At 36.2% G+C, this 11,268-nt stretch overlaps 1 protein-coding gene across 2 annotated transcripts in view; it reads left to right on the top strand.

Annotated features, from left to right (window-relative positions):
- The first annotated feature begins 7,738 nt into the window (after window positions 1-7,738).
- LOC107754881 (fructose-bisphosphate aldolase A-like) overlaps window positions 7,739-11,268 on the top strand; it is a 9,591-nt gene continuing 6,061 nt past the window's right edge. The window contains exon 1 of one of the 2 annotated variants that reach the window (XM_016571490.1): window positions 7,739-7,879. In XM_016571490.1, coding sequence (XP_016426976.1) covers window positions 7,741-7,879 — 139 coding nt within the window. In that variant the 5' untranslated portion in view covers window positions 7,739-7,740. The remainder of the gene's footprint in view (window positions 7,880-11,268) is intronic. The other variant, XM_016571491.1, reaches the window with a different exon arrangement.

Raw genomic sequence — 11,268 nt, 5'->3', positions numbered from 1 at the left:
TGAAAATTACAGTGAAATTTTCACTCTGCATTGGCATTAAGGAATTAAAAAACTAAAATGTATTTAGTCGGTTTTGTGTGGATTTGTCTAAGGTGATAAATGGACAAAATGTATTGTTGATCTAAGTGTTCGATGAACTCTGCATGACCCAAGGAATCAGAGGAAAACTCTGAGCAGTTGGTGATACTGAATTTGAATGGAAGATCTCAAAATTGGTCTGAGAATTTTAAGACGCTTCTGAATCATGCCAAATTTCAAAACATTCTTCAAAATAAGCCATTAAAAAGCAAATGGAAAATGTACCCAACATTATATGCTTGTCACGGTTATGTTCTGTTTTGGTACTGTTTCTGTCTCCGCATTTGCCTGAGTTCCCTTTTCTATTAGTTTCCATGGTTTTTGATTAATTAGCTCCACATCTGTTTCAGTTCTCCCTAATTACCTTATTTAAGCCCTGTGTTTTACCCTAGCTTCTTAGTTCCTTAAATGCTCTGTCATACTTGATTGTACATATAAGAGTAGTACAGCATTTAAATCTGTAAAGGGTCTACTTTTATTTGTGTACACTCACAATATCAACAAAACATTGTGCTTTTGTAAAATAAAGAAAATAAACAGGGTGTGCTTTCAGCCGTCTCATTCTCCGCGCATTTCTGTTTGAAACATGTCATTAAAATGAACTGAAACTCAGCGAATATTTGACACACATACATGAGATATATCTATAGAAAGCTTGACATGTCTACTTTTAAACGAAGTAAGTCGTGTTGAAAACAAATATTATGTGACAAAGTAATCTGTACGAAACCAACGCGATGTCAAGTCTTGCCCGTCTGTCTTCATTATCTCTAATTAGATCACGCCCAAGAGCCGATTTCGCTTTTGATATTACAATAGTCCATGTGAGACGCGCGGCACGTAAACACCCACATCACTGCAAACAAAGCAGCGAGACTTTTCCTCAAGTTCATCATGGCTACTTCGTTTCTGGAAGAAGACGTGCTGAGAGGAATAAGACAAAATTCACATCAGATGAAGACGCGCTGAGCGGAATAAGACAGAATTCACCTCAGATGAAGACACACTGAGAGGAATAAGACAGAATTCACCTCAGATGAAGACGCGCTGAGAGGAATAAGACAGAATTCACCTCAGATGAAGAGGAGCTGAGAGGAATAAGACAGAATTTACCTCAGATGAAGAGGCGCTGAGAGGAATAAGCTTTGGATTTTCCTCAGAAGAACGCGGCGGCTTGACATCCAGTGGAGAATATCATTTACATGAATAAGTCTTTTTTTATTAAGCCTACTTGCATTAGTTGTTGTTTTGTTACTGTGACATAACTTGTACATATTTTACTAGTTAGACTTTTTCCAAACCATGATTCCTGACTAAATGTATAATCGAGTGAAACATTATGAAGATTAATTCACTGCATCTAATGTCTCACAATGCCAGGATGTTTTTTTAATGTTCTATAAAATAGACAGCAACGATATAAAAGTAATATGAGTTATAATGTTAATAATGTTGGAGTAAGAATGTTTAAACTAAACTTTACTATAGGCTCTGCTCGCGAAGATCTTTATAACGTGCTTAACAATAATTTATTTTTAGCATCTGTTTACGAATATCTACTCTGGTGTAAATGTTTTGAATGTGTTATACCCGGTCATTGGTGTTCGTGATAGTCTGAGGTGTAAATGTATCATATAAGCTGTAAATAAGTGACCCATCGACAGACATATACGCACGTCCTTTCTTATCAGTGATGCAATTTATTATCAGCTATGCATCTTCTGATAATTGCTAACAACTGTTTTTATTTTCGTTTAGGACTGTGGCTGCATCACCGGCATCTTGCACAAGAAAGGCGCACGCGCGTGTCGTTCAGTTTTGAGTTTGCTGGAAAATCATACTGAGTAAGTGCACAGTATAGTAATTGTACTTTTATTATGCCTAGACTATATGGTAAAATTATTTGTGGTTGATAGTGTTAAAATGTTGGCATTCTGTTTTCTCATGAAGTATGCATACTATACTAAGGTACTGTGAGGAAAAAAATGCTAAAAATTTTTATAAAATTATTTTAGCACTGTGAATACACCACTCTTGCCTTCACCTGCATCTCGCACAGGAAGGGGACACAGGTCTCGTTCAGTTTTCAACTCCATTCAGAATCTTAGAGTAAGTGTGCATTCACTATTTTACAGATGTTACTTTAATTTGATTTATTTGCTGTATAGTAAACTATGTGTGCTATGTGGTAATTGTGTTCTTTGTTTCCATAAATTAGTACTAGTATCAGTGAACATCACAATAATGTTAATAATGTAGTTTGTGTATACAGCATGCTTACTTTTTTATTTCAGATGTGAGAATAACAGTGCTAAAGAACCTGTTGCAAAGAGAGCCAAAGCAAAGCAACAAACTCGGTCATGGAAAACAGAGACTGATGTTGACTTGATGTTTTCCACACCACAATCTGTCAAGCACATCTTACCAGCAAACATACTTGTTCACATCCTTCTCTCCACTCTCTGAGGGAGGCAGAAGTCTCCAAACTTATCCTTTCCAGTCATCCTACTACTTGTCAACTTGATCCTATTCCATCTCATCTACTTCAAGCCATTTCTTCTTCAGTTGTACTTGCACTCACTCACACCAATAACACATCCGTTCACACTGGTGTTTCCCTCAACACTTAAACAGGCTTGGATAACCCCACTACTTTAGAAACCCACTCTTAACCCAGCTCTTTTAGAGAATTACAGAATGGTATCCATTATTCTTTCCATTGCAAAAACACTTGAATGAGTTGTGTTTAACCAAGTCTCTGCCTTTCTCACATAGAAAAACCTCTTGGACTGCAACCAGTCTGGCTCGACCACTTCTTTTTTCTGTCTACATGGCATCACTAGGTTCTGTCATTCAGAAACATGGCTTTTCATATCACTGCTATGCTGATGACACTCAACTCTACCTCTCGTTCCACCCTGATGATCCGACGATAGCTGCTCACATCTCAGCTTATCTAACTGACATTTCTTGCTGGATGAAGGACCATCACCTTCAACTCAACCTTGCCAAGACAGAACTGCTCGTGGTTTCATTAAACTCATTGCGTCACCACAATTTCACCATCTAGCTAGGCACAATAACCATAACTCCTTCAAAGACAGCCAGAAACCTTGGAGTTGTGATTGATGATCAGCTGAATTTCTCAGACCACATTGCTAAAATTGCCCGGTCCTGAAGATTTGCTTTATACAACATTAGGAAGATCAGGCCCTTTCTTTCGCAACATGCTTCACAACTTCTTGTTCAAGCTCTTGTTCTGTCCAGGCTGGACCATTGCAATGCTCTCTTGGCAGGTCTTCCAGCTAGTTCTATCAAACCTCTGCAACTAATCCAGAATGCGGCTACAAGATTAGTCTTTAAAGGGGTTGTGAACTGCCTTTTTTATTATTTTGTACTGTTCTCTGAGGTCCCCTTTTAATGTTATCAAGATTTTTACATCAAAAAACATTATATTTTAAAAGTAATAGACTATTTTTTGTACCGTTTTTAACCTCCCTCATCGGAACACAACTTGTTTTTTTTGGTTTGTTTGTTTGTTTGTTTGTTTTTCCACAACTTGGCACTGCGCAGCATCTTCTTGTCTTCGGAGCCATCTTTATCATGTGGTTTCTGCGTAGACCTGCATGTTCGCCTCTCTCGTTACTTACACTATATGCGCAAATCAGTGGACGGGGCTAAACAGGCAGTGATGTAGAATCAGTGGGTGTGGCTAAACAGGCAGCAATGTAGAATTGGTGTGCAGGGCTAAACAGACAGTAGCCTTGTCCAAATACCCACACTTGCAGTCTTTGTACTTGACCACTTGATTACTTAAATTACGTATTTCCTGTATTTGGCCGAAGTCTTCAAGAGGGTGTGAAGACCACAAGTGTGTGTCAAACTTTTCATTACCTGATGGGACACACTTATAGTGTTGTAAAAATGCAAGTGTTTACAGAGATTTATTTGAATTTGAATTTGAAATACTTTGCATTTTAAAAGTTGGAAAGGTTTCCGTGACCTCTCGCGAGATCTCGGCAAAAAGTCTCACGATTTATTTCCAGAACATGATTCATGATGGGATACACTTAGCCTTGAATAGCGCTCTGGAGCTATTTGGATTTAGTATCCATTAAGGGCACTGCACTTTGGCATTTTGAAGACATGGGACAGACTTGCACACTTACTTCCTGTCGCGCGCACGCGCTCTCAAGTGGCCAAGACTACAAGTGTGGGTATTTGGACAAGACAAGTGATGTAGAATCGGTGGGCGGGGCTAAACAGGCAGCGATGTAGAATCAGTGGGCGGGGCTAAACAGGCAGTGATGTAGAATCTGTGGGTGGGGCTATACAGGAAGCGATGTAGAAGCAAGCATTGATCTTCTTCAGCGGATGTGGTGCTTAACCACACTATTATGACATAAAGTGGCACTTTCCAAAACCTGTCATTTTGGCAGATTGGCCTCAATATAACCTGTTTTTAGACTAATGAGAAAGTTATGAGTTCTGAAACTTACTGGATGTTTTTATAGTACAATGGTGTCTTATATGGCAAAAGATCAAAGGAATTTTGGTTTTTCAGGTCTCAGAAAAGAAAGCGTGTCACACCTCTGTTATTCAATTTGCACTGGCTACCGATTGCTGTTCGCATAAAATTCAAGGCATTGATGTTTGCCTACAAAACCATGACTGGCTCAGCACCCCTTTACCTAAATTCACTACTTAAGACTTATGTGCCCTCTAGAAGCTTGCGTTCTGCTTGCATTCTTCTAACACTTGCACTCTCTTTTCTATTTCTATTCAAACTACTTGTTTTCTATAAAAAAAATTTAAAGCCTCTAACACATTCTCTATTATTTTTCTGTTCTATCTACGTGTTTTCTTTTTATTTATTATTTTAAAAAAAAACTTGTACACTTTTACGTAGTATTGCCCTTTTGTTGGTTTGATTATTTCTATTGTCTTCATTTGTAAGTCGCTTTGGATAAAAGCGTCTGCTAAATGACTAAATGTAAATGTCTTATTTTCATCTTTGTGTGTGTGTACACACCTAGTTTGTGACAGCAGCTGGCTCTGAGCACTTTTTAACTTTCTGTGAGTTCATGACAGCATTAGTTTCGCTTTAATTAACTTTAACCTCAACACAATAAAAAAAACTGTCAAACTGCCAATTTCTCAAGAAATAAGCCACCCTTTATCATTTCTCAGTGAAGGATTTTCTCATAAATCCTTATTCTTAACTATGAATGATCAAGTCACCTTCATTTATATTGCGCTTCATACAAAACAGATTGTGTCGAAGCTGCTTTACAGTGTTAAACAGAAAAAGGTGTCGGTAACGCAAAGAAAAATTAAATTCTGCTGTGAATCAGCTCTAAGAAGAGGACAATAATAACAGCCAATTTTTCATTTAAAGTCAGTTCAGTGATTCAGTGATGCCATCATCCTGTTCAGTTCAGTTCTCTTCAAACAGTATCTGTGCAATTGTTAGTGTTGTCAAAAATTAAGCGTCCCCAAATAAGGAAGCCAAAGGAGACAGTGGCAAGGAACCAAAACTCCATCTGTGACAGAAATGGAGAAAAAATCTTGGTGCCAGTTCTCCTCTTGTAAGTAGTTGTAAATGTTGTAATTTTAAAAATGACTGTGTGGTCATTGACAATGAAGTACAAAACCACAGCAGAGCGGAAAGACTTTGGTGGTTTAAAGAAAATGCCCTATGTGCTTAGTCAGACCATCTGTTAAGATGAATATATATATATATATTAGTATTTATAGAGTTTTAGCTTTTAGTTTTAATTACTTTTTCTTATTTGTAAGTCGCTTTGGATAAAAGCGTCTGCTAAATGGTTAAAAGTAAAGTAAAGTAAAGAAAAAGAATTGACATCTGTTTGTTCAGAAAGTTTCTGGTGAAAATAAAAATTTGACGACACTCACATAGCGAGAATTTATTGACCTTTGTACCTTAAAAGAGATTACCATAAAAGTTTTTTTTCAATTTTTAACTTCCAAAAGAGGACAGTGTTGAATTTTTCTTTCCTGCTTTCTGTCTTTTATGTCTTTCTTCCTTTATGTCTTCCTATCTTTCTTTTTTTATTCTGCTCACAGTGTCAAGCACATTCAATGTTTTTCTATTACAGATTGGAAATTTCCCTGGTTTAAAGTTTAAATCAATACACGTGACCTACCCATGCTCTTATGAATCCAGAAAGCGTATAATGGTGATTACTGAATATCTACAAACATTTGGGCAATTGTTAATTTTAGAAAAAAAAAAATGTAATAGTGTCTCCAGCAGGTTATGAATACAGCTTCTAACCATCTCGCACTTTCTCTATTCTGTCTTTATTAAATATTTGCTTACTGAAAGCTCATTTGTCAATGAGTAAAACTGCATGTTGTAAGGCAGTTTTCTTTATGCTCCCCTTTTGTAGGCACTTACCTTTTCTAATATATTTAATATATAGCTTTAATACCTGCAGTGAGCATGTATTAAAGTTATATATCTGTATTAAAGCTATATAGTGAGGCCTCTGTGGATCAATGTTGAGCTTTGTAAAATATCCATATTAAAATCACTTTATGAATAAATTTGATAAATACTTGTCATATAACAGTCAAAATGACACTTTCCTGACGCCTACAAAATTAATATAATCCCAGGACAAACACCATCCTGCACTCACTGTAAAATCATGCCTATAATGTTATGTTGCTTCTTGCATGTTTCATGAAAATTGCCAGGTGAAATGTGCCATGCATGCGGCTAAAAGTACAATTTTATCCGAAAGATATGAACATGAATCTGGCAACGTTTCATTACATTGGGCATTCTAATTAGGAAATGAAATGTCCAAAAAGGTTAGTGGTGCTAAAAAGCTAATGCCCTATCGCATCTGAAATAAAGTTATGACTTTCACGAGGCTCTTACCGGAGCACTCTGCATCTGCTCTGCAGCTGAGCTACCTAGCAAATGTACTTTTTTAGAAAAGCCAGACATATGTAGCTGGTTGTGATGCAAAGATCAAAATATATTAGTTCACAAATCATGCATTTATGAGCTAAAAACACAGTACTGTGCAAGGAACCATTAAGTCTTTATTAATCAATAATCAGCTCCTGTAATCATGATTTGTGTGAACAGCAATAAAAGTTGTTGGTGTTTTACTGCCTCTCATGTTCATTTTACCTGGAACCTGCTTTGAAGTTTATGTATAGGAATGTTTTTGGAGTTTTGATAATGTAAATAGAGGTACATCAACTATTGCTCCTGCATGATGTTCCCATATTCCCACACACACCAAAAATATTTCAATTACAAGAAGAATGTTTTAAGTGTCCTTTTATTTGTCCAAAGTAACTACAAATACAGACTCTACATCTGCTGTGTAATTCCCTTTGACTAGTAGGACCAAATGGAATTGCAATTTTTTTTTAACAAACAGGTTTCCCAAACTACTTGTTTATATAATCCAATGTGTTTGCCTTTTTCCATCTTTAGACATCTTCATGCAGCCTTTAACGTATTTCCACAAGAGCACACTCGACTGTAAGGCTTTTGACTCTACACACTCTCTTCAGTTGGTCTCCTTCGCTCTCTTGCATGTTTGGGAATGTTGTCGCCCATCTCCAGTGTCAGGATAGGGCTAATTTTAGCAGGGCAGCTGAATGTGAGGGGTCATAATGCTGGATAAATACAGTGGCCAGTCAGACAGGCAGCTGTCGTGGTCTGTGCCAGATCTTTTCTTCTCTCCCTTTCTCTTTCTCTCTCCTTCGCTTCAAGGGTCGCTCCATTTTATCGGTGCTCCTTTCAGCAAGAAAGGTAAGAAATTAATTTTAAAATGCATCTAAATTCTGTCTTAACAGGACATTGATATTAAAAGACTATCACAGTGCTAATGAGTATGAATAAGATAACAGAAATAGGAGAGTATGGCTGTGTGGTGGCTTTATCAGAGCAAAACACTTCAAATAAAAAGTGGAGGAGGAAGCAAGAGTTATATATTTTCTTCCTGGTTACTGAACTCAGAACTGCAACAAAGCGCCTGACCTGTTGAACTGTTATAATTGTTATCATGATGTTGCTGGTATAGTGCTAAATATCGCAGAAAGCTCACTATATATCTAAAGGCTTCTATGTAATTGGCTTTTGGTGCAAGATCTGTTTAATGCTTTAAAGCAATTAAACAATATTAATTCTTCAAATAATTTTAAATTAAAATAAAATAAATTAGTTAGTTAATTAATTCATTCATTCATTTAATTAATTTAAATATATTATTTTTTACAAATTTGAATCTCACAGCATACCAGTATGTTCACTACCAGTATTGACACGATTAGATCAAATATGGTCGAGATGTTTAATGATTAAATTGGCAATATTTCAAAGCAATATAAATCTCTATGTAAAAATGAGACCATTTTTCTACCTATTGCAGAAATGTAACAATCTTCAGCTGATTTTAATGATGTTCACACAACAGAGCCATTTAGTAAATCATAGCTAAACCATTAATGAATGAAACTAAATGATTCATTTGGAATGATTCAAAACAATCTAATGAATCTGACTAAACTGCACTGGCATGCATCCGTCAGCCCAATGTTACAAAAGTCAATGCAACTGTACTAGGCCTTCTATATGATTGCATTTTTCTCATATTACTACCATTTTTTAGCTTTTTTTATAACCAGTGGCTCATTATAATTGTTAATTATAAAAAATAATATATCATCAGTATCAATGCTTGTGTCTCTGAGGGTTCAAGTGTAGAAAAAATCAAATACTTATTGTACTCATTGTACAATAACCCATAGTACTTATTGCACTTATTGTTATCAAACACTTATTGGTTGCAGCCTGCAATGTTCACCAATGGAACAAACAGAACAAAAGAAAACAATATACATAAGTACTTTTTGGATATATATACTCTCGTGCAAGAACAGCATGTTAACACTAGTGCAGCTGGTAGGCACTAGTTTATATATAGTCTGAACTCTTAGGAAGAAGTGTCAAAAAGGGCAAAGGTAGAATCAGTGGATGAAGGGTGTGACAGGAAAAGAGCTTGTCCTACATAACTCACATAAAGGTCAACAATGAGAGTAGCAAGGCTTTACACGTACAGAACTCTTGAGGAGGACAGAAAGAGGGAGTAAGTGACAGTCATTATGAGGAAATGAAAAGAAAGAAAGATAAAGACGAAGAGCAGGATTTAAGTTCTGTCACAGTATGTTTCCCTATACACTAATAAATAAAAGCAGAAGTTCTCAAAAAAAAAATGGAGGATCTTAGTTTTCAAGTCATGCATGTCTGACCTCTGCAGGCAGTTTTTTGAGATATGGTTCAAAAATAAAAATAAAAAACTCCCTCTTTGTATTTAGATTAAAAGTTCATTAAAACACTTCCTCATCACAACATTCCTTTGAGTCACCATTAATTTTTTAGCAGATAATCCAAAAAGGAAATTACAGTACTTCCTGCAACAACCAATAGTGCAATGCTAAAAGTGTAGGTTATGATTTTTAATACATTATATCTTCTACATCAAATTACACATTCATACACACTTTGCTTGTTTATTTAATTTTTCTTTGACATTGAGCAAGAGGGTGGCTAACCGCACACTGATCCACTCAAGACTAAAAAGTCTACAAAAACATATTTTTAATTTTTATAAATTGCATTGTGCAAAGTGCATGTGAATTAAAAACAGATGGACACGAGCAAGCAAGCAAACGTTTCAGCACATTGCTATCTTCAGTGCTCACTTAACAAACAACATTCACCCTTTTTAAGTAGGTCAACAATTAAAGACAATCAGCTGAATTCAATTATCTCAGGTAAACCTCAATTAATCACAAGCAGAATTCCAAGAAAGTTTGATCATTCACATATATAGCAGAATATTACAAGTATACAACTTCAAAGAATGACCAAACATTACAAATACAACAAACACAGCAGGAGAGAGAGAAGATAAAGCAGTAACGACAATACCAATTTTTACAAAAAACAAGAGAGTTCTAGTTCTTCATTCATACCCTCAGGAAATAAAGATTTAAGTTCAAAGATCCAGAAAGCCTCCCTTTGCAACAACTTCTTATCTCTATCTCCGCCTCTTCTATGAGGTAGAATCTCTCGATGCCCAGGAACTGTCAGACAAAGAGTGGTTGGCAGACTTAAAGTGACAAGAAATTGAAGATGTATCATCCTGTCTCCTAATGGCACTTGGGTGTTCAATCATTCTTGTGCGTAATGCTCGTATAGTTTTGCCAACATATAGTTGCAAACATGGACAGATGATAATGTAAATAACATATGTACTCTTACAAGGGATCAATTGTCTAATCTTATAGGTTTTTAGTGTACGAGGATGTGTACATGATTTACACTTAACATACTTAATACAGGAAGTACAGTTGTGACATGGAAAATTACCCCGGGCATCGACAAGAGTAGTCAGAGAAGAGATGTAGGTGTCAGCATAAACAAGCTTATCCCTCAAATTAGAGCTCCTGGAAGAGACAAAGAGTGGTTGATCACTAAATACATTCAATGCTAAAAGTGTAGGTTATGATTTTTAATACATTATATCTTCTACATCAAATTACACATTCATACACACTTTGCTTGTTTATTTACTTTTTCTTTGACATACAATTTTAATTTCTTTGGACATATCAAAGAAATACCATGGTATTGTAATCTCTAAAGGTCATGTGTGTATTTTTTTCAGCATTAAAATACTTTCTCCTATATCAGCTTAAACAAAACCAACTTTAAGTAAGCCATAAAGCGCTGCAGGAATGAGTTCTAACACAACGAAACGAGTTAGTCAATGGGTTTTTTGAATGGGTTTTTAGTTAAATGCCTGAAATAAGGTCTGTGGTGAACACAAGCTCAAGACATTTTCATGTTTTATTCTACAACCTAAAAAACATCAGTAATACCCCATATTTATTTAAGCTTTCATGTTTCTGATAAAAAAGGTGGTTGCTGAAATGTCACTAAATGGGACTAAAAACAGAACTCATCTACTCACTAATCCGCTGCTATGGTTTGTGGGTCCCCTGAAAAGCATATTTACTCGGGGCCCCCCTCTGTAAAAATTGTGTTCGGGGAGGGGTGTCCTCTCGGTAGAAATCGCATTCCGCGTGCCCTGCGGTAAAAAAAAAATCATGTTCCCTCCTCGGGGGGTCCCCTCT

Source organism: Sinocyclocheilus rhinocerous, unplaced genomic scaffold (assembly GCF_001515625.1).
Source record: "Sinocyclocheilus rhinocerous isolate Xijiao unplaced genomic scaffold, SAMN03320098_v1.1 scaffold2066, whole genome shotgun sequence".
Classification (NCBI taxonomy): domain Eukaryota; kingdom Metazoa; phylum Chordata; class Actinopteri; order Cypriniformes; family Cyprinidae; genus Sinocyclocheilus; species Sinocyclocheilus rhinocerous.
The sequence above is the reverse complement of the archived record's forward strand: the minus strand, read 5'-3'. Positions and strand labels throughout refer to the sequence as shown.